We start from the raw sequence: 20,708 nt of genomic DNA, 5'->3' as shown, positions 1-20,708 counted from the left end.
GGCAGGGGCATCGCCTCCCCAGCACGCCGGTGCGGCCGGGCCAGCCGGGGCTGGCAGCCAAACCACCGGGGCCAACCCTGCCCCTCGGTATTGCCCGCAGCGGCGCGGGTCCCGCTGCTGCCCGAGCAGCAAGACCTTTGCCCCGCGCAGCTGCCGGAGCTGTTCTCTCCTCTCCCTGCTTCCGCTGTTTCAGAACATCCAGGGAACGGATGTATAAAGCCGCTGGTTTGGTTTGGAGACGGGGCAAGGCTGCCCCGGCGGGGCGAAGGCTGCGTGCTGTACGGCCGCCATGCTGGGAGGGACGGGGAGGTGGTGGGGGAGGACCAGAGGGCCCCACGGGACGCTGCAAGGGACGTGGGTGAAGCGGCTTTTCCAGCCTCTGCTCCTCGTGGAAGCTGAGCCTGGGGCTGGTTTGGTGCCAGCAGGGTTTCTGCGCGTCGTGGCGCGCCCTCGCTCACCCTCAGCAGCCCGCTCCCGAGGCGGCCGCTCCGTCGTCTGCGGGAAACCCAGACCCGGCTGCGGATGCGACCAAGGACCGAAATGCTGGTGCCGAGGCGAGACCTGCCCGGCGCGGGGGGGTGCGAGTTGCAGCCCGGCTCCAGCGGCACGCGGAGCAAGGCCACGGCAGGCGAGGAGCCGCACGGGGCATCCAGCAGGGCTGGCGCTCGCGGCCAGCCGCCTTGCCCGAGTCCTGCGTGTAAATGTAACCTGGGGGGGATCCGTGTTAGAGACAGCCCAACCGCTGCGCAGGGGAGAGAGGGGGCCTGGGAGGCCCGGCGGAGCTCATCCCGCTGTGCCAAGCCGTGTGCCGCACAGCCGTCGCTTGCTGCTGCGCACCCACCGCCCGGCACGCCTGGCCGGGGAAAACACGCCCGGCGTCCGCTCCAAGGGGCAGCAGCAGCAGGAGGATCGCCTCATTGCAGCAATGCTGCTTTTCCTTCTTTTTTTCTCTTCCTTTCCTTCTGTTTCTTTCATTCCGCGGAAGCTCTGGACAGGCGCTCAGCCGTTCCCCCTCCGCGGACCCCGTGCCGGGTTGCCCGCCTGCCCCGCAGCGCTGCCGGCACCCCCGGCTCAGACCCTTCGGGCAAGGGGGATCCTCCCCGGCTGCCTGCGGGCAGGAGGTGCGAGCAGGGCATCCGCTTTCTGCTGCCCCTTCTCCTCCGAGGGGACGGGGGAAAGCAACCTCGGCCGGCGCCCACCCTGGTGCCGCCGGGCTCGGTCGGGCCGTGCCGCCCCCTCGTCCCCTAGTCCCAGGCCTGGGGGGCACCGCGGGGGCTGGACCCCTGCCTCTTGCCGGGCTCGCCCTTGGCTGACCTGGCCCTGGCCACCGGCTCCTGCGCGGGCTGCCGGGGCGGCCTCTGTGCCCGGGGGGCCGTGGCGGCACCGGCCGTGCGGCGGGCCGGGGCGGGGGGCTCCGGTGGCGGGTGCTGCGGGGCGTGCGGCCGCGCCGTGTAGAGGAAGAGGGCCGGGTCGGGCATGGCGTCGTGCTCCTCCTGCGCGGGGTCCCTGGGGCGGGCACCGTCCCCGGGCGGGCGCCGGGGGTGCGCCCTGTGGCCGCGACGCCGGGGCCTGCCCTCGGCCGGGGGGCCGGCGGGGGGCTGCTCGGGGGGCGGCCGCCCGCCTGCCCGGGGGCCCGGCAGCCGCTGGGCAGTGGCGTGCAGCTGCAGGGAGAGGTAGGCGGCCGCCTCCGTCTGCTTCTTCAGCTCGGTGTCGAGGATGGTGACGCGGTGGCTCCGCCGCTTCAGCTCCTCCAGGAACCGGCGCTCCTTGTTGCGGAGGCTGGACCGCAGCGCGGCCACCAGCGTCTCCTTGTGCCGCAGCTCCTTGCGCAGCTCCAGGTTGTCCTTCTCCTTCTCCTGCAGCTGGGCCTCCATCGCCCGGCACTTCTCCTCCAGCTCCCGGTCCAGGACGTCTGCGGGGGCAAGGCACAGAAGTCAAGGGAGGCAGCGGGGGCTCAGCCCGGCACGACGGCCTCAGCCCACCGCTCCCAGTGGGTCCCCGCGCGCTCCCGCCGTGGCTGTGAGGGCCCATGGCTGCGGCTGCGGGCTGCTCCGTGGCAGCGGCAGCGTGTCCCGGCAGTGCTGTCGAGGCTGCTCGGGCACCTTTGGGAGCCTCGGCTCTGAAATTCCCCGTGAGCTGCCCGAGCGCGGGCTCCCTGCCAGCGCAGGCAGCCTTTCCCCGCAAGCAGGCAGCGGGACGCCGGTCAGCCCCGAGCTGCGGTGCTGCAGGCACGGCGGGGTGCGTAACACCCAAACGCGGGGGGCGAAAGCAAAGGCAGTTTCAGCGGAGGTGCCGTTGCCATGGAACCCGCTGCTTCTCCCTCGCTGCAGCCTCGTGCTGCGGTTTTAAAATTTCCCTGGGTAACTAGTTTTTCACCCGAAAAGTGATTTTGAGTGTGCGCAAACAGAGGCCACAGGGAGTGTATGGGCTGGGAGAGAAAAGGCAACAGCAGCAGCGAAACCATCAGCCCGATTTAGGAGGGGTCATCCACCTCAAACCCCAAGACTCCGCGGCCCGATTAGAGAGGATAGAGGTGCTAATCCAGGATTACGGAGGAGGAGCCGGGCTGTGCTTGGCATGGAAGGAATCCCCACCCTGGGTGGGAGGAGTGGGCCCGTCCCGGGGCAGGATGGCCAGGCAGGCAGCCCTCCCTGCCTGCTGTGTGCTCACCACGCCGTCACCTCTGGTTACCAACGCCTGACCTGTTCAGCCTTCTGCTCATGGCAGCAGCCGCCTGCCAGCGACAGGGCGCGGACAGGACTTGTTAAAACAGAGGCACCGCATCGAGCGGCTCCCGCCGCCCTCCCTGCCCTTCCCACACCTCAGCGGGTGATGAATGCCCTCCCTGCCCCGGCCCTTCTGAGTCACGCCGCAGGCATCCAAAAAAGCGTGACTTCACACGGGGCCCTGCGCGCTGCTCCTGCACACCTTGCACCGCTCCGGCCAGCCCGCGTGGGCTCCCTTCTGCCTGCCCGCAGGAGGGTAACACCTGCCTGACATCCATCCCACCTTCCATCACCCACCCCGCTCGCTATCCATCCGTCCTCCATCCCACCCGCCACGGTGGCCTCAGGGGACTGCACTGAGTGAACACCCATAGAGCAATTTGGATAACAAAACTTTGCATTTCCCCAACTTTGCATTTCCCCAACTCTGCATTCCCCAACCCCTTCAGCCTAATGACCTTGAAAAGCCGGAGGAGATGAGGGATGGAGGGGAAGCGTGGCAGCCACAGCGACTCATTTCACGGTGACTCGCTCCTCTCCTCCGGGCAGCCTTCGACCCGCTGTGGAAGCGCACTGAAGGCGTCCCTGTACAAGAGCACCCAGGTCCTGCCCCATGGCCACGTGTGGGTCCACGGGAACCCACTTCTGGTGCCAGGGAAGGTGCCCCTGTGCCCCAGAGGGGCAGGGCTGGCCCGGGCACCCCCCGCCCCAAGAAGTGCTGCCGCAGGCTGGCGCGGCCGGGAGCCCTGTGTGCTGCAGGGGTCCCTGGGCACCTGCAGTCCTCCGCAGGCAGTGGCCTCGCACTTGGGACAGCAGAACCGTCTTGGAGGTCTTGCGTTGGGAAGGATGCTCCGAAATGGGAAGGAGGAGACTGGAGCGTTGCTGGCAGCCGGATTTCACCTCCCCTCTGCACTCTCGCGCGGGAGGGAGCAGCGGGCAGTGGCTCAGAGTGCTCTTGTCCTCAGCCAAAAAGCGTTACCATCTCCAAAGGGAAGGGCATGCTGCTCGTGCGGGGCTCTCACGGGACCCCAGGGACCTGGCCCAGGCACAGGTTTCCGTTCGCGGCCGCTGCAGCTCGTGACCGGCTGCATTCCCTGCGCTCAGCCCTGGGAGGTGGCTGGCACCCACTGCACTCGCCCTGCCTGCCCAGGCTTGCTCCCATTGTCTGCAATAATCTCTGCTTTTTACGATACGATTTGCAACCGCTTTATAGCCTCAGCTCCTAAGTGTCTTCTGCAGAGGAAAAATGCTTTATAATGAGATCTTAAGGGAGGCAGTTGCACACAGTAATTATTACACGAGTGGCATTTGAAGAGCAATCATTTGATGGCATCTTAAATTAGGTGGTTGCCCCATAAACGTGGCAAATGTGATCCTACTCTTCGTAAGCTGTTAAAAGGCTGAAGGATGGGCAGAGACCTGTGGGTGGGACTCGCCGCAAATTACGGTCTGTGACGCACCGACGGCACCCGGCGGGCTGGACGTGAGGCCCCCCGCCAGCAGCGAGCCCACCCGTGCGGGGAAGGGACCTCAAGCTCAGCAGGAGGAGGGGGGCGAGGTGGGAACGGGGGTCCACCGCGATGGGCTGAGAGTGGCTGAGTGTGCACTGCTTAGGACGGGAGGAAATGGCCTCAAGTTGTGTCAGGGGAGGTTTAGATTGGATATGAGGAAAAATTTCTTCACTGCAAGAGTGGTCAAGCATTGGAACAGGCTGCCCAGAGAGGTGGGGGAGTCCCCATCCCTGGAGGGGTTCAAAAAATGGGCAGACGTGGCACTTGGGGACATGGTTTAGTGGGCATGGGGGTGTTGGCTTGATGGTTGGACTGATGATCTTTCCAACCTGATCTTTCTGATGAGGGTCTTTCCAACCTTAACGATTCTATCCTAGTTTTACTTTCATTAAAAAATAATCCAGCCACCAAGCCAGGAAACATGAAATTAATTACTCCTCTCCCCTTAATTGGTTTAGCGGTGGACTTGGCAGTGTTAGGTTAATGGTTGGACTTAATGATCTTGAAGGTCTTTTCCAACCTCAACGATTCTACGATTCGATGATTCCATGAACTCAGGGTGAGCTCAGCGCCAGCTCCCCGCCCCTGTCTTTTCATTTGAAAATCTGCCCTTGGCCATCAGGTCGCAGGGGCCAGCCCGCCGCTTGCCAGCACCGCGAGATGCCAGAGCCCTGTGCCGTGCTGCCCTGGCAGGAGATGTGCTGCCTGTGGCGCAGCCCCAGCGTGGGGCAATTGCCCGCGGGTTTCCAGCTCCCCCCCGTCCCGTCTGCCTGTCCTGGGTGGATGAGGCTGCCTTCCGGCTGGAGAAGCGCTTTGCCAGGGCTCTCCGGCCGGGCAGGGCTGCCTGTCCCAGCTCCAGGGCGCAGGAGGGGCTGCAGGACACGGGCCCGGGTGGCCCGAGGGGACAGCGTGTTGTGAAATGCCTTCACGCAGAAACGCTGCTGGTCCCAGGCCTGGGATGGTGCCTGGAGCTTGCAGACATTTTTCATGCACCGAGACTTTTCTTCCCCTTATTTTGGAATGTGAAAGATTATGTTGTGGGCAAAACTGGCTGTTTAGTGAACCAAGAGTGCCGGGAGATTTTCTGAATCAGCATCTGGTTTGCAATTGGTGAGCGGGGCTGGAGCAGGGGGGCTGATAATGTCCTTGTTGTTTTTTCCCTGGGGCTGAAGGGTTTGCAGCCTTTGAGTCCCGCCCTGGGGGTCTGTGAGCTGCTCCCGGGGGTCTGTGTCAGGGGTTTAGCAAAGCCAACCTGGGGATGCTGCCTTTCACATGCAAAACCTTCCTAGGCGGCTGCCCAGGCATTTAGCGGGGCTGTCAACAGGCTGTGAATGTGCACACCGACTTCCCAGCCGCAGCCCTGCAGGCCAGGGCCACGTCCCCTCCTTGGGCAGCTGATGGGCCCCCTCCGGCCGCAGGCTCTTTGGGTGGCCCCCCAAAACAGGCCCCCTTATCTCATGCACAACCCCGCGCTCTTACCTTGCTGGCGGGCTTCCAGCTCTTTTATTTCCAGGTCATGGGTGAGCTCTGGAAGAGAAATCAAACAGGAGTGAGAAGGAACATCCCGCCCGTCCCACGCTCCCCGTGCCGGGGCACCGGCCATCACCGCGGCTGCGGCACTGCCTCTGCCCGGCCCACGGGGTGAGCGTGGCCATCTCCGAGCAACAGCCGCAGGCTGAGCCAAAAATAGATGATTCTGGCAATTTATACGTTATTAAACAGCCTTGGGATCTGGCATCTGCCATGGCACTCGCCCCTGCGACGTGGCCAAGGCAGTGTCTGCAGGTCCTGCCCCACGGTGTGGGGAGAGCTTCCATTTCTCCAGCAATGCCTTTTCTTTTTCCAAGAGAGTTGCTGAACCATTTTTGGTGCTTTAAATCAGGACAAAGAGCAGAGCAGTGGACTGAAAATAGACCAAAGTGTAAGCTGCCACCCGACGCATTTCATAATTTACTGCTTCCAGGCTGATCTCTGCCTCTGCACGTGACGCAAGCGGGACGGCCTCGTCCCTGCGCGATGCGCCTGCAGAAGGATGCTGCCCTGCTCCGGGGGCAACGTGAGGAGCTGCTGCTGGCGGGACGCGGCCCCAGCCTCCCGAGGGAGGCTCCTCGGGGCTGCTGGACACAGACGTCCCACCGCGGGACACAGGCTGCAGACCTTGGGCGCTGCAAAGCGTCCTTGCAGCTGTCCCACCTCCCGCTGCGGCGGGTCCAGGACAGGGTGGCAGTGCTGCGGGTCGGGGGTCCGGGTGCAGGCAGCTGCGGGCAGAGCCGCCCCACACCCACGCCGCCCCCGGGAGCAGCAGCAGTGAGGGCAGCGTCCCGCGGGGACGAGCCCATCGCAGGGCTGCAGCCCTGCCTGCTCAGCCCTGACATGCTGCCCGCTCGCTGCCCGCTCGCTGTCCAGCTCCGGGCTACAAAACCAGCCTGCAAAGGGCAGCAAGCTCAGGGACTTTCCAGAGTTCACTTTAACCTGCACACCTTCACAGGCAATCTCTTCTGAATTAACTACTGCAGCCCACCAAACCGCCAGCAGCTCTGAGAGGAGAGGGGCAGCAGCAGCATTTGGTTGTTCTAGGGCTTTTTTTTTTTCCCCTGAAAATGAGTTCAGACGGTTAATCTTTGCCCTACATTTTTCTTTTAATCTGCTTTCATGTTGACTCTCTAATCCTCATCACTGCCATCCTTCTGAAATGAAACGCTTGGCTCAGGCTGCTCTGCCCGTCTGTCTTGGAAAACAAATCTGTAGTGAGAAGGCAGAAGTAACTGAGAACGTAGAATCATAGAACTGTAATGCAGTTTCTGGAAAGCTTTCAGTGCTCCCAACTGCCCCATTGGAAATCAATGGCAACTGTGTTATTTTTCTGAAGCTAAAGTAATGGGTTTGGAGTCTCAGATATATTTCAAATGAAAACTAAAGCAGTTGCCCATTTCCAAAGAAGACATTGCCCTGCTGAGCGAGCGCAGGGCTCGGGGATGATGCACAACCCAGGGATCCAGCTTCTGCGCCGGAGCCACGGGACCCGGTGGGAACCCGTGCCGGTACCGTCCCCACGACTCCCGAGGGGCAAATCCAGGGGAGAGCACCCTGCAGGGCTCGCAGGCCGTCCTGGCCTCTCCGGGATGGATCCAGCTGCTCTGCGCTTCCATATCCTGCCTCCCGTGCTGCCCACCCTGGCTGCAGCCGGCTCCCAGCGGCTCTCCGGCTCGGCCCCGCTGCCTCTGGCTGTCTCCGGCGCAGGGCAGGGGCCAGGGCACTGCCGGGTGCTGCACCTCAACTTGCCTGGTGCTGCACTCAACTTGCCGCGTGCTGCACCTCAACTTGCCTGGTGCTGCACTCAACTTGCCTCGCGCTGCACTCAACTTGCCTCGCGCTGCACTTCAACTTCCCTGGTGCTGCACTCAACTTGCCGGGCGCTGCACTCAACTTGCCGGGCGCTGCACTCAACTTGCTGGGCGCTGCACTCAACTTGCCGGGTGCGGGAGGCGGCTGAGGAGGGGTTTGTATCCCCTGCCGTGGGCTAGGGCACGCTGGTCTGTGCTCCCTGCCATGGGCTAGGACACGCGGGTCTGCCCCGCAGGAGCTGCCCAGCCCCTGCTGCCGGAGGGCCCGGGACCCTCTTGGAGGCGGCTGCGTGCCCCTCGGCGGGGCTGGACACTCGCAGGCAAGCTAGAAATGGGTTTATCTGAGACACGGCTTCTCTCAACACGTCGGGCATCCCCCTTTGCTGCCTGGGAGGACCGTCCTGGTGCCCGACGTGTGAGGGTGCGGAGGGACCGTCGGCACGGCCCGTCCGGCCAGCTTTGCCATCCACCGCACCGCTTGCAGGGATCCCCCCTAAACCTGCTCTGCACCCAGCACCAGCCTTCCCTCCCTCGCTCTGCTAACACCACTGAGCAGGCTAATTATTGCCACAAGGCTTGAGCTCATCTTCCAGTAAAAGGAGAAACAGAAGAGTCAGAGGAAACTATTGCTATTTCTGCTGTGTTTATACCTTGCAAATAAAATGGGAGTGGGAGGGAAGCCAACTCTCCTCTGTAACGCAAGGCTCGTTCCAATAAATGAATCACAGCACGCGGCTCTGGGCTGCGTTACCTTCCTGTAAAGCCTCCGACTGGGAACGCTGGGCTGCGGGGCTTTGCTGGGGCCGGCTCTGCCCTGGCCCTGCCGGGAGGGCCGTGGTATTTGCCCAAAGCAGCCACCCCCTCCTCCTGCCAGGCTGCGGCGAAGGGCACAAGGCTGCCGGGGGTCGGGGGGCTCAGGGGGCTGAGCACACGGAGGGTCTGTCCCACTTTCAGCTCTCGCTGCTGGCCCAGCAGCAGCCCTCGGTGTCGGAGGCTCCCGGGACGCTGGGTGCAGCCAGCGGGAACTGCTTTGGGTCCAGAGGCAGCAAACCCGGGCATTTATTTACTTGAATAAGGTCCCTTCCGAACACGGCTGTTCTGCTGCTGGATCCAGCCCGGATCCAACGGCGCTGGCTTGCTGCGTGCCTGCCCCTGGGATTCCCTGGCACACAGCCGGCTCGGCTCCCCCTCGGAACAGGCGGTCCCTCTGTCGGCGAGGGCTCTGGCACCTGGAAACTGCCAGGGCTGCTGCCGCTGCAGGCGGATGGAGCTTCTCAGGGCTGAGTAGGTGGCAGCTGCGAAAGAGAGCTCTGCAGGAGGGTGGGCACTTCCAGCGGTGATGCCTCGGGGAGGCCGAGGGGATGGTGCAGAAGTGAAGGGCTCAAACAACAGCTCCAGGGCAGCCGGCACAGCTCCGCAGGGCCACAGCGGGGGAAGCGCCGAGCTACCGACTCCACTGTCCCGGTGCAAACAGCCCCACCAGCAAACGGCATTCCAACCACCAGCAAAGTCATCCTAAAGCCAAGCAGGGGCTTTGCCCCCTTTGCTCCTACTGGAAAGGCGTTGCAGAATCACACACCTCGCAGATGAGGATGTGGCTTGTCCGGTCAGACAGGGCTGTCGTTCGGCCACGCTGGGAAGGAGATCGCTAATAACCAACTGTGCAACGGGCTCGTTTCTGCCCCTGGGGACTCAGAACCCCCCAGCCTGATTGAGGCACGAGAACTCTGCTCTCTCATCTATCTGGAGGGGCTGTAGGTGAAGCCATTAAAAGAAAACCATGAGAACAGCGAAAGCTCGGGAAGGATAGGGGAAAAATCGACAATTCTGTCAGTGCAGAAATGTCTTTGTTTCCTAGGAATCAGGGAGGACGAGAGGCCGGAAGACAAGGAGTAATTAGCTATGGCTGAATTATTGATGAGAGCGATGGCACAAGTTGGAATGCGTTTCGGCGGCGGGCAGGAGGCCGGGGAGCCGTGGCTCTCACGGGGCTGGCTGAAGGGGAGGGCGGCATTGCCGCAGCGGGGCCGCGGGCGGGGGGCTGGTGGCTGCGTGCCCCCGCAGCTGGGGCAGGTCCCCGAGCCCCGCACCGGGCTCGTGGCTGCGCTTCCTGGGGACGGGCAGAGCCCGGCTGGCTGCTGCAGGGTCTGCCGTGACCCCGGGGAGCCGCTTGCCCCCTTCCCAAGGGGCCAGGCTCCTGGTGACAGCCCCGATCTCGGGAAAGGCTGGGAGGCTGCAGTCTCTGCGTGAGGGGCGGCTGAGGATGCCTGGCAGGGTCCCTCCCTCCGGAGCTGGGAGCAACCTGGGGAATTGATGCGCTGACGCTGCTGGCGTTAGCGCTCGTGCAGCACCGCAGCGGTAAGCACGGCAAGGGGGGTACCAACACCGGCGCTAGTGCCGGAGGGGGCTGGCAGGAAGGGAATGGGTTTCACCGCTCTGTGTGCAAGAGAATAAAGGCTAACAAAACACAAACAAGAAAACCGCATTTCCTCCCATTCTGAAAGTGGTCTCATACGCCCCCAGTATTGACGGCGTTCAACTCTCTCCTCTCCCTTAGCCCACAGGCATCCGGGAGAAATGATGAACTGCTTTATGTTTTAACGATCAAAAAACCTTCACGGGCACAGGTCACAGGAGGAAAAGGCAGGACCACCTTGCTGGCTAATGCTGGGGTTTTCCCTTTCCTTACACCAGTGAATCCCTTGGGGTAGCAACGACTGCAGCCAAACTACTGCAAGGTGCAGGAACACGCAGCCGGGGAGAGTGCTGAGCTACCAGGGGCTAATCCTTGTTCAGAAGTGTGCCCCGGGCATGGCGTGAAAACAAAGGGAGAGGGTTTTAATGATGGATTATCAGCCCAGCCTCCTGTCTTATCACCTGCCTGGCCAGCTGATGCCCAGAAAAAAAAAGTCGCCCTGGTTCTTCAGTGTTGCAGCTGGAAGAAGCTGCTGGTACCCATTCGCAGAGGAGCGATTCAGAGGGTTTGACCCACACCAGACTTGGTGGCCGCGTAGCATGGTCCAGGGAGGGGCTGGTACCACCTGGGCCAGGGGTGCAAGCGGGAGGCTGAAGGGGACGGAGATCCCCTGATCCCACAGCGAGCAGGATCCCCTGTGGCTTGGCACCCTCCTCCTCCGTGTCCTGCCGAACGCCAGCGCGAGCTCCCGTGTGGGACCGGCCCCGGGATCCGGGATGCCAGCAGGAGCTTTCCTGCCCAACACGCTCCGTGGGCACGCAGCTCCCACGCGCCGCGGCCACCCCAATGCTCACCTGAGCAGTGCTTCTGCAAGCGGAGGATCTCCAGGTGCAGGTCATGGAGCAGCTCCATCTGCTCTTTCTTCAGAAAAGCGATGTGCCGCTGCACGCTCTGGATCTGGTGCTCCAGGGACACGGTCTCCATCGCAACCAAATTCACAGTCCAGGCCTGCGGGGAGCAGAGATGGCTCGTGATCAGACACACAGCGGCACACCGGGCTGCTGAGCCCGGTCCCCGGAGCCCTTGCGAGGGGCAGAGCCCGCCGGGCGCAGCGTGGGGCGGGCAGGCGGGCGACGGCTCTCCTTCGCCCTTTCCACGGGGACGTGGCTGTGGGCGAAGCAGGTCTGCTCAGAAGATCCCCGGGGAATGGCCCCCAAGCCGTCCCCCCGCCCCAGCGCCTCTGGGAGCCGGCTCCCGTCCTGCCTGTGCTGGGGCTGGGAGGCTCAGGGACCGCATGAGCAGAAAACGCTGCCGCATGGACCCTGGCATCAGAACGGCGTGTTTCTATTTTGAATTTGGCCCTAGGAAATGTTTTATCACTGAGCAGGATTACATCTGGGACGGGATTGCTCCCCGCAGTCCCCAGGTGGGAGTTGCACCAGAGACGATTTTGGCTCTCACTTGACAAGCCACTTATTACGAAGCAGTGACTGCAGCAAGAGATGTAACACATGAAAAATACAATATGCTCCATCTAACCCGATCAGTGTTACACGGCGAGGAGAGTCATGTTGTCTTCCAGAAGAAGAAACGCCTTCCCCGGTAATTTGCCTGGCAGACAAGAGCTGCTGTCGGTGCTGCGCCGGGCGGCTCAGCCCGCATCGGGGGTCCATCGCCACGTGTTAATTAATGGCTTCAGCAAAGCAGCTGCGCGAGCTGCCTACCTGTGCCGCTGCACCGAGGAGATAAAAATAAACCCCTGAAAGAACCCTTAATCCTGGGAAATACCATTTCGTATGGATGTGGAATCCGTCCTTACTCCCCACACCCAGCCCAGGAGGAGGGGAAGGTACAGCAAACCGAGGTGATGGTGGGGAAGATGTTTTGCCAGCAAGCCCGAGGGACGGCGTGCACCGTCCTGTCCCTGGGAAGCTGCTTCCATTCCCTCCTGCATCCACGTCTGACTTCAGTTTGCTTTCTATAGAAACTCCAGAACTAAGTGAGTGCCTTGGCTCATGCTTGCGGCACGCCCAGCTCGGTAATGTAGTACATTTTGAGATCATTCCCGCAACCAAAATCGAATCAAACTGCATTTAAGCTGGATTCCACAGTAAGCAACCTTGGCAGCGCCCCGAGTTCAAAGCCTTGCTCTTGCCAAAGCCTCTCCGGGTTCGTGAAATCCTTAAAGTCAGGTCTCCGCACTCCTACTATTTCATGAAAGGGGGGAGCAGTGGGGCTCCAGAACTAATGGGTTGGGGGTGTAACGGGTTTGGAGAGCTCTGGCGCTGCCGTTCCTCCCCTGCAGCCGGTGTGGGGTGTGCTGGGAGGGGGCTGGGGGAGCACCCCAACTTGTGACGCTGCTGGGGCACAGGCAGGGTGGTCAGAGGCAGCCGCAACACCTAACCGGCGTCTAAGTTAAGTAGCAGTCATAGAAATTGTGTTCTCCCGTGGTCGTCCCCTGCTCGAGGGGGTCAGACCAAGCTGTGCGAGGGGGCTGGGGCTGGGGGCTGGCCCGGGGGCTCTGCATAAAGCCTAAAATAAGAATATTGGGTAATGGGAACTGGCTCTGGCATATACGGTGGATCGTCCCTGGGTTTTTTCCATATCCCAGGGAGCCGTTTCTGCAGGCAAAATAACGGAATTTGGAGGTTTCGGATGGCTCTGCTATCCAGGGAATGAAACGCTCCAGACATTCACCCCACAAATGCTATTGGGAAAGCATGAAAAAGGCTGGTGTGATACATAAAAGCAACAGATACAAAGGTCCTGCTTCTCATTTAAGATGCTTATTGTGGGAGGTATGATTTATACCAGCTTAAAGCTTCCCTGTAGAACAATGCCACGTACGTGAAAACAGCCCTGCACCAGCCTGCTTCGTCCTGCCTGGCTGAACGCGAGGCGTGTGCGCTCCGCGCAGGGAAACCACAGGCATTTCCAGGCACCCCAGGGGATTTGCAGTCCCTCAGTGCTTGGCATTTTAAAATGCATCGGGGGGAAAAGAAAAATCTAGCTCTAGCCTTTACTTCCTAATCATTCCCAGTCTTCTGAGTGGCAAGGTGATGATTCTTAAGTCTCGCAAGTCACCTAGCCTTTCTTGGTGGCACCGTAATTAGCAGGCAAGGGAGCTGGCATTCGCTCTCGGCACCGTGAGAGCTGGCAAGGATGGGGATTCGTTAAAGGTGCGGGGAGGGTAATTTACCCGTGCCAGTGCAACAGCTATGGAAGTTCTCTGGCATCTGCCGTAGGCTAGGAATACAAATCATACTACAGCATGTACCCTCCTGCTGGCCCCGGCTGCGGCGGGCTGCGAGAGCACGATGTGCCGGGCTCCGGAGCAGCTTCTTGACGGGAGTTGTGGCACCTCGTCTCGGGAAACGTCAGAAAGTAGGTTGGATGAAGCCCGGGGGATACGTAGTGCTATTTTCAAGCACTTTGTTCGGTCTAGTTGAAAAGTCTTCAGTAGAAATGGACGCAAATTTTCCACTGAACTTTCCCTCCTCCCTCCAAGCGGGAAGTTACCCTTTTTTACCAACGAAAATGTTTGCCTTTAAAAATAAAGAGTTGATAAATAGCAAGGTGTAAAGATAGTCAAAGAAAAAAAATTCTGGAATTGAGGCCTGTTTGTTTTCCCTGATTTGGAGGATAAAAAGCCTGCATAATTTACCTGGGGGGGGGAGGTCTGTTTTCAAAATCGCTACGGGAAATCCTCAGCGGGTTTTGATCCGCTGTGCCCATCCAACGTGACTTTCACCGTTTCCCTTGAGAAACAGCTCTCAGCCCGTGGCAGGAGTGTCAGAGGCGTTGTGTCTGGGGGAGAGCACCTCGTTCTGTCCACGTGTGGAGCTCCCATCCGCGCTAAGGATGCGGAGGCAGGCAGGGGCAGCAGCCGCCTTCACAGGCAAATGGGGACATCATAGAATCAGAGAATCATCGAATCGTTTAGGTTGGAAAAGACCTTTCAGATCATCCAGTCCAACCATTAACCTACACTACCAAGTCTACTCTAAGCCAGTCAAGGGTAGACCAGACTGAACCATGTCCCCAAGTGCCACCTCTGCCCGTTTGTTGAACGCTTCCAGGGATGGGGACTCCACCACCTCTCTGGGCAGCCTGTTCCAATGCTTGACCACCCTTTCCGTAAAGAAATTTTTCCTAATTTCCAACCTAAACCTCCCCTGGCGCAGCTTAAGCCCATTTCCTCTCGTCCTATCGCTAACTACTTGGGAGAAGAGACCAACACCCACCTCACTACCCCCTCCTTTCAGGCAGCTGTAGAGAGCGATGAGGTCTCCCCTCAGCCTCCTCTTCTCCAGGCTGAACACCCCCAGCTCCCTCAGCCGCTCCCCACCAGCCCTGTGCTCCAGACCCTGCCCCAGCTCCGTTGCCCTGCTCTGGACACGCTCAGGCAGGGGTGGGGAGATCCCTCCTGGGGCTCCTGTGCCCCCTGCAAGGGGAGCCCGGGGGCCGCGGGCGGTGACCCGAGGCGGCTGCGGCTTCTGCAGCCCCACGGCCCCCACGGGCCAAGGGAGGAGCGCGCCCTTCCACCCCGCAGCTGCTAGAGCTGGCTCACAGGTGATGATGCAAGAGCCACGAGCTACGAAGCTGCAATTTAGTCCCGAGGTTTCAACAGCATCTGTGAGCCGTTCGAGCGTCTCTAACGTCACCAGAAGGCAGCGGATGAACTCTCGCCTCGCCGAGGCTGCGTCCATCCGTTACCCCAAGGGTTCCAGAACCAAGCTCTCGACAACCGCTGTCCCCTCCGTTGCTTCCGAAGTCAAGCGGAGATTGCAGCAGCGTTTTGAGCCTCCTTTGATGCGTGCCTTCGGTCATTTCGCACAGCACAATCACTTGGGAGGCGCTGGGGTTAATAGGGATTAGCTGCTGCTGGCTGACTCGACGCTTTACTGGACCACCGCATCTCCCAGCTAATAACGCCAAAGCTCCCCGTGTCGAGGGCTTCGAAGCACCCAGCAAGAGCCAATGACCATGCTTCTATGCGGTGAGGGAAGGTGGGAACCTTCAGCCTGCGTCAGAGGCACGAGACCCAAAGCACAGTGGCTAAGGCTGTCACCCCCAGGCACGCTAAGAAGCACCAGCTCCCCTCGCGCTGCTCCCAAAAGGACGGCTGTACTGCAGCAGGGACGAGGCTGGAAGCGCTCTGATCCCTGCCTTGCTGCTGTAGCTGTCACTTTTCTTTTCCAGACTAGTTCTAACTTGCCAAAGCAACCGGTGGCAGAAGCCTTCGCAGCGGCCACGTACTCCGTGGCTTTGAGGAGTTGTGTACGAGGTTACAACTCTAGAAAGCAATGTCGTTCAGAATAAAAGCCAAGGGTAAGTGATCGTCCCCTTTAGTTTGAAGGATGCTCTGTGCCCCCGTGCTTCTGACGGTTGTATACACACACGGACAGAGCCGGAAAGGAGGCAGCAATCAGACGAACGGTGATTTTTGCCCCTGTTCAAAGGTGACACCTACAGTCTGAGCTGGCCTCTTCTCCCTGCAGAGCTGCGGCTGAACACTGTCTCCGGTTTTGGAGACTGGACATCCAAGGGGCCTTGCTCCATCAGAGAGCACTTTCCAGGAACAAGTTTCCCTCGCTGACCATGCAAGGTTTTGAGCGCAGGACTCCCAGGCCTCTCCTCAGAGTGGCGGGACAGCCCTCAGCAGGGCACTCGGGACCAGATCGTTAGCTTTAAAAATGCACTGTTAGTAACTTAACCCTCCCCTGCAAATTTAGTCAGAGAAACTGTGAAAGCTGCACTGGTAAAGTTCCGGATAAGTCAGAGGAGATCTCTGGGCTGCTGAGCACAAGCAGTTCATGGGAGCCCGTGTGAGTGCAACCCATGAACACGGGGAGATATTCACCAGGAATAGGCGAGCATGCTCCGGAATGGGCCCTGGAGAGCTGCTCGCTGCAGAGGAAGGTTCCTTGCTCCGCTCAGCCACCCCCTGCCCGCTCCGCCCCTGCCCAGCCCCTCGGCAGAGGCTCTCCAAGCCCGGGCCATGGGCCGGCACCTGGCCACGGCACCGACGCGGGGGGCAGCGGCCCCGGGCTCAGTCCCCTGCAGCTCCCCACGCCGGGTGACTGCGGGCACAGCCTCGACGGCTGAGCCTTCCTGCGGGCCTGCCTCCAGCTCTAAACCACGTTTTTTCCCACTCCTTATCTCTTCGCCGGGTGACGAAAGCCTTTGGGACGCGCACGCTGGGAGTCCTGCTCTCAGCTGGGTGTTTCAAAGTGCTATCAGAAGACCTCAGTGAGACTCGCAATTTCATCCCAATTTATCAGAATTCTTATCTCTCACAAGACAAATGACTGAAGCGACCTCTCGCAGTAGCTACAACGGCTGATTTAGTTGCAAGTCTACCAAGAACTGATTTCCTTTGCACAGACAGCTTGTTTGAGAATTTACTTCCAGGGCAAAACTATACCGAAGGCTGTTGTTTAATGCCAATCAGAATCCCAAAACTCTCACCTAAGAAAAAACCTCCGCTCCCGACGATGCACCTCAAAGACAGGTATGGTATTGCGTGGACACCTACCCCAGCACAAACACCGTCACGCTGAGGTCCAGCCCTTGGTCACGTAATCATTCTTCCCCATAAACGGCGAATTAACTCGGAGTCAGAGGGCACAAACAAGGTTTGCAGGAACAGGTCGATAATTTACCCCGCCGCGGTTGCCAGCCACCCGCTGCGCATCGCATTAAAACGTAGGCAGGAACAAACACCGATAGATATTAGAAATCTATACCGCTCGGTATTTGCGGTCTCACGCAACACGAACGCAAACTTTGCAACCACGCCGCGAGGCAGGTACGTCTTCAGCTGTGAGGCAAGCAAGGGGCAGGGAGCTCAGAAAGTTGCAGAAGGTGACGGAGGTAGCGGCAGCGCCAGGAATAGAACCTAGAGGTGAAAGCCTGGCCTTGGGAAAGTCAGCGGGGAGCCTTCCTTGGTCTCAGCGGAGGCAGGATGACACTCGCGAGCCCTATTTGCTATTCATTATCTAACGGTACCTATTTAAAGATGAAATCGATGCAGGCGCTGATTATAAATTACCGCGTTTTCTCGCAGTTCTCTCGCTGGCAGCCGACGCCGAAGCTCGTCGCAGGCGCCGACCCCAAGGCCGTGGCTTCTGCGGCCGGCTGGGGGCACGGAGCGCGGACCCCGCTCTGGCGGGGAGCAGGACCCGGCCCACCCGCGCCCCCCGACTGCGGCACCGCCTCGGGCGGGTGACCCCGCCGTGCCGCCCTGCCCCCGGGGCGCTTCGCAGCAACGACTGCGGGTGCCGGGCTGAGCCCTGCTCCGGGCACCGGCCCCGGCAGCTGCCGGGGGGGCCGGGCCGAGCCGGGGGCCGCTCGCCGCCGCGGGGGGGGGGACGGAGCCGCTGCCGGCTCGGCGCGGGCCGAAGCAACTTCTAGAACGGGCAGGAGCGGGGCCGCAGGCAACTTCTGGGGGTGCCCCCGCCCCGCAGCCCGGCTGCGCCCCCCCCCCGCCAGCGCCGCACCCCCGCGGGCAGCTCCCGGCGCCCCCCCCCCCCCCCGCCTCCGGGGGGCTCCGCCGAGCCCCCGCCGCCCCCCGCGCCGGGCCCTTACCTGGGGGGAGCGGCGGGGGCGCCCGCTGGGGGTCATGGGGGGGGCGGCGGGGCCGGGCTCCCGCGCTGCCCGCGCTGCCTGCGGCGGCCCCGCCCCGCCCGGCCCGGCCCGGCCCCGCCGTAAACAGGCGGCAACGTGACCGGAACTGGGGCGCGCGGCGGGCGGGGGGCGCGGGGCGGGCTCGGCGGCTCCGGCGGCACCGCGGCGGGGGGGGCGGGGGCATCGCCCCGCAGGGGGGCGGCGGGGGGGGGTCGGGGGGCATGGCCCCGCAGGCGGGCGGGGGGGGGGGGACTCAGGGGCATCGCCCCGCAGGCGGGCGGGGGGCCGGGGGCATGGCCCCGCAGGCGGGCGGGGGGGGGGCTCAGGGGCATCGCCCCGCAGGCGGGCGGGGGGGGGGTCCCGGGCCATGGCCCCGCAGGCGGCGGGGGGGGTCGGAGGGCTCAGGGGCATGGCCCCGCAGGCGGGCGGGGGGGGGTCCTGGGGGGCATGGCCCCGCAGGCGGGCGGGGGGCCGGGGGCATGGCCCCGCAGGCGGGCGAGGGGGGGTCCCGGGGCCATGGCCCCGCAGGCGGGCGGGGGGGGGGGGACTCAGGGGCATCGCCCCGCAGGCGGGCGGGGGGTCGGGGGGCATGGTCCCGCAGGCGGGCGGGGGGGGGGGTCCCGGGCCATGGCCCCGCAGGCGGGCGGGGGGTCGGGGGGTCCCGGGTCCCCCGGCCCCGCTCCCCGCGGAAGGCCGGGCCGCCGCTCCCCGCGCTGTCCGCGGTGCTGAAGCCGCCCGGGGCCGCAGGGGCCGGGGTCTGCGGGCAGCGGGGCTGCGGGGGGCGGCGGGGGGCACCCGCTGCCGGGGAGGGTGCACCAGAACAGGGCTGCCCGGGAGCTGCGGGCAGAGCCTCTTTGCTCGCGTGCGCGCCGGCTCTCGGCGCGCTTTTGTTGGCCTTTCCCGGGGCAGCTGGCGCTCGGCTTTCGGCGATGGCCGAGCTCGCTGCGCCTCTCCTGCAGCAGGGGAAGCTGAGGTGCGACGGCCTGTCCCGCGCCGCCCGGCAGCAGAGGAGCGGTAGCATCCTCCCCGTCAGCTGACAGCCTGCTCATCCCCGTTCCCTCAAACCAAAATCTGCTACAGAGGCTGCAGTGTTCCCGGCCCGGTGCTCGGCCGGCTCGTGCCACCGTCCTCACACCAAACCTGCCGCTGTTCCGCACAGATCAGCCTTCAGCGCGCAAACAGCGCGGGGATGTGCTGTAAGGCAGCCCGCAGGCCCAGAGAGGTGGGGGAGTCCCCATCCCTGGAAGCGTTCAAAAAACGGGCAGAGGTGGCACTTGGGGACATGGTTCAGTCTGGTCTACCCTTGGTTGGTTTAGCGTGGACTTGGCAGTGTAGGTTAATGGTTGGACTGGATGATCTTAAAGGGCTTTTCCAACCTAAACGATTCGATGATTCTGTGATTCTATGATCATTTTGTCATCCCACGTGTCCTTTCTTCCCCTCGGATGTTTAAAGCCTCTGAGTGCCTGTGCCACGCCAAGCGATCGAGGGTACGCGGTGGGGAATAGTCCTGCCCGGTGCCCGCAGGAGGGCAGGCAGAGGAGGGCATAGCCCGGGTGAAATGCGGTGGGTTTGTAACATCCCTGCGCCGAAACAGCCAAAGACCGGGTCCTTGCCTGATGCGGTGCGGTGCGGTGCAGCTGGGCTTCGTGCTGGCCGATAGCAGAGCAAGGCTGGGCTTGGGGTTGGGGCTCTTCTATGGGGAGTGAGTTTAATTCACGCTAAAGAGCAATCATTAAATCGGGAGAAAAGGTGACCAGTGAGGCCTGAAGGTCTGCACATGCACACGCAAGCTTCTGATTCGCAATGAATTATTCAGACATCTCTGCTCAGGGCCCCAGCCAGCGCAGTCGAGAGCTTCAGTGCTTCCTAATGCTCACCCAGTCACGCTGACTCCTGCGTGGGCCTCCTCCCAGCTTGTTTTCTCTTAAAAAAAGGAGTCCTTCCCGCAATGCAAGTTGGTAAGAGGGGCGGGATTTCTGTGTGAAGGAGGAGAGTGCAGACTTTCTTATTCGGAGCCGTGTTGTCTCGTTAGGAGCACCTCTCACCCGTTTGTAGCCATTGGGCTGATGCTTGCCAAGGTGTTGTTTGTCCCTCTCGCTGCAGTTTGCTATGGTTGGGGGGGGGGGGGGGGGGGGAACTGTTTTAATGTCTCACTGTGTCTTTCCCTAACCCATGCGCTAACTTGCGTAGCAGTGAATTACAGACGGGGAGGCGGGGGGGAAGAGGGAGGGGTGATTTCCGAGTGCATCATGTTTCACCACGTTTGTACAATTTTCATCGATTTTCCACTGAATAAGCCTGCAAAGGATGAAGGTCAGGCATTCGGGGACAGAGAGCTGCCTCTGTAAATGAGGTCACCGCCCCGGGACGCAGCCGTGCTGCGAGGAACGGCAGCAGGGCACAGCTCTGCACCCGGCCTGGCACGGGGCGAAGCCGGCTGCCTCTGCAGCGGTCGCCTGGCAGCTTGGGCTCGGCCATAATGCACACGCGCTATTAATATTTCCCGTCACCTCTCCCGCTTGCGCTCACCGTTCCACAGCCAGCTGGTTTCACTGGCAGCCTTTTGCTGTGAGAGGTGCTCTCAGCGTTTTGGACTGGGACGTGACCTAGCAGTCCCTGAGCTAATGCCTCCAGCAGCCGTGCTGTCCGGCACCACACTTACACCGTGACCCTCCCTCACTCCCGTCTTGCTCTGAGAGGCAGGAACCGCTTCTCCGACGGGTCTGAGGTGCTTTGTGATCAACGAAATGAGTCAAAAATGGCAGGAACGCCATTTCGGCCTCAGGAGGAGTTGCGGGGTCCCTGCTGCCAGCCCAGCTGCGCGACCGAGCTCCGCAGGCTGTGGGGCAGAGCCAGCCTGCTCCTCGCCGGTCGTCCTCCGGTTGGGAGCCACCCAACGGCAACGCCGCCTGAAAGAGGGCACGGGCAGCACCCGCTCGCTGTGACCCCTGAAAGAGGGCACGGGCAGCACCCGCTCGCCGTGACCCCGTGGGTGCAGGCAGGCGCCGAAGCGTCGAGGTCGCAGCGGGGCTCGGGGGCCAGTGGCTGCAGAGGGACCCACCCAAGCGCCTCGGGCTCG

At 62.0% G+C, this 20,708-nt stretch overlaps 1 protein-coding gene across 1 annotated transcript; it reads right to left on the bottom strand.

Annotated features, from left to right (window-relative positions):
• Positions 1-1,244: 1,244 nt before the first annotated feature.
• On the bottom strand, positions 1,245-17,731 carry CCDC92B (coiled-coil domain containing 92B). The gene is made up of 4 exons (XM_075720322.1): positions 17,588-17,731; positions 10,852-11,005; positions 5,717-5,764; positions 1,245-1,912 (listed from the first exon to the last, which is right to left on the bottom strand). Exons 1-4 carry the CDS (start codon positions 17,621-17,623, stop codon positions 1,245-1,247), a joined length of 906 nt encoding a protein of 301 aa, XP_075576437.1. The 5' UTR covers positions 17,624-17,731.
• Positions 17,732-20,708: the final 2,977 nt, after the last annotated feature.

This window comes from Pelecanus crispus, chromosome 12 (assembly GCF_030463565.1).
Source record: "Pelecanus crispus isolate bPelCri1 chromosome 12, bPelCri1.pri, whole genome shotgun sequence".
In the NCBI taxonomy this organism is placed as follows: domain Eukaryota; kingdom Metazoa; phylum Chordata; class Aves; order Pelecaniformes; family Pelecanidae; genus Pelecanus; species Pelecanus crispus.
This window is presented reverse-complemented; position numbering and strand designations above follow the sequence as displayed.

Coding starts and splice junctions, on each gene's coding strand:
- CCDC92B (XM_075720322.1), bottom strand. CDS start 17,623: ATGACCCCCAGCGGGCGCCCCCGCCGCTCCCCCCAG. Junction 5,765..10,851: donor CTTGCAGAAGCACTGCTCAG/GTGAGCATTGGG, acceptor TTTCTCTTCCAG/AGCTCACCCATGACCTGGAA. Junction 1,913..5,716: donor GCTGGAAGCCCGCCAGCAAG/GTAAGAGCGCGG, acceptor TTGCCCCCGCAG/ACGTCCTGGACCGGGAGCTG.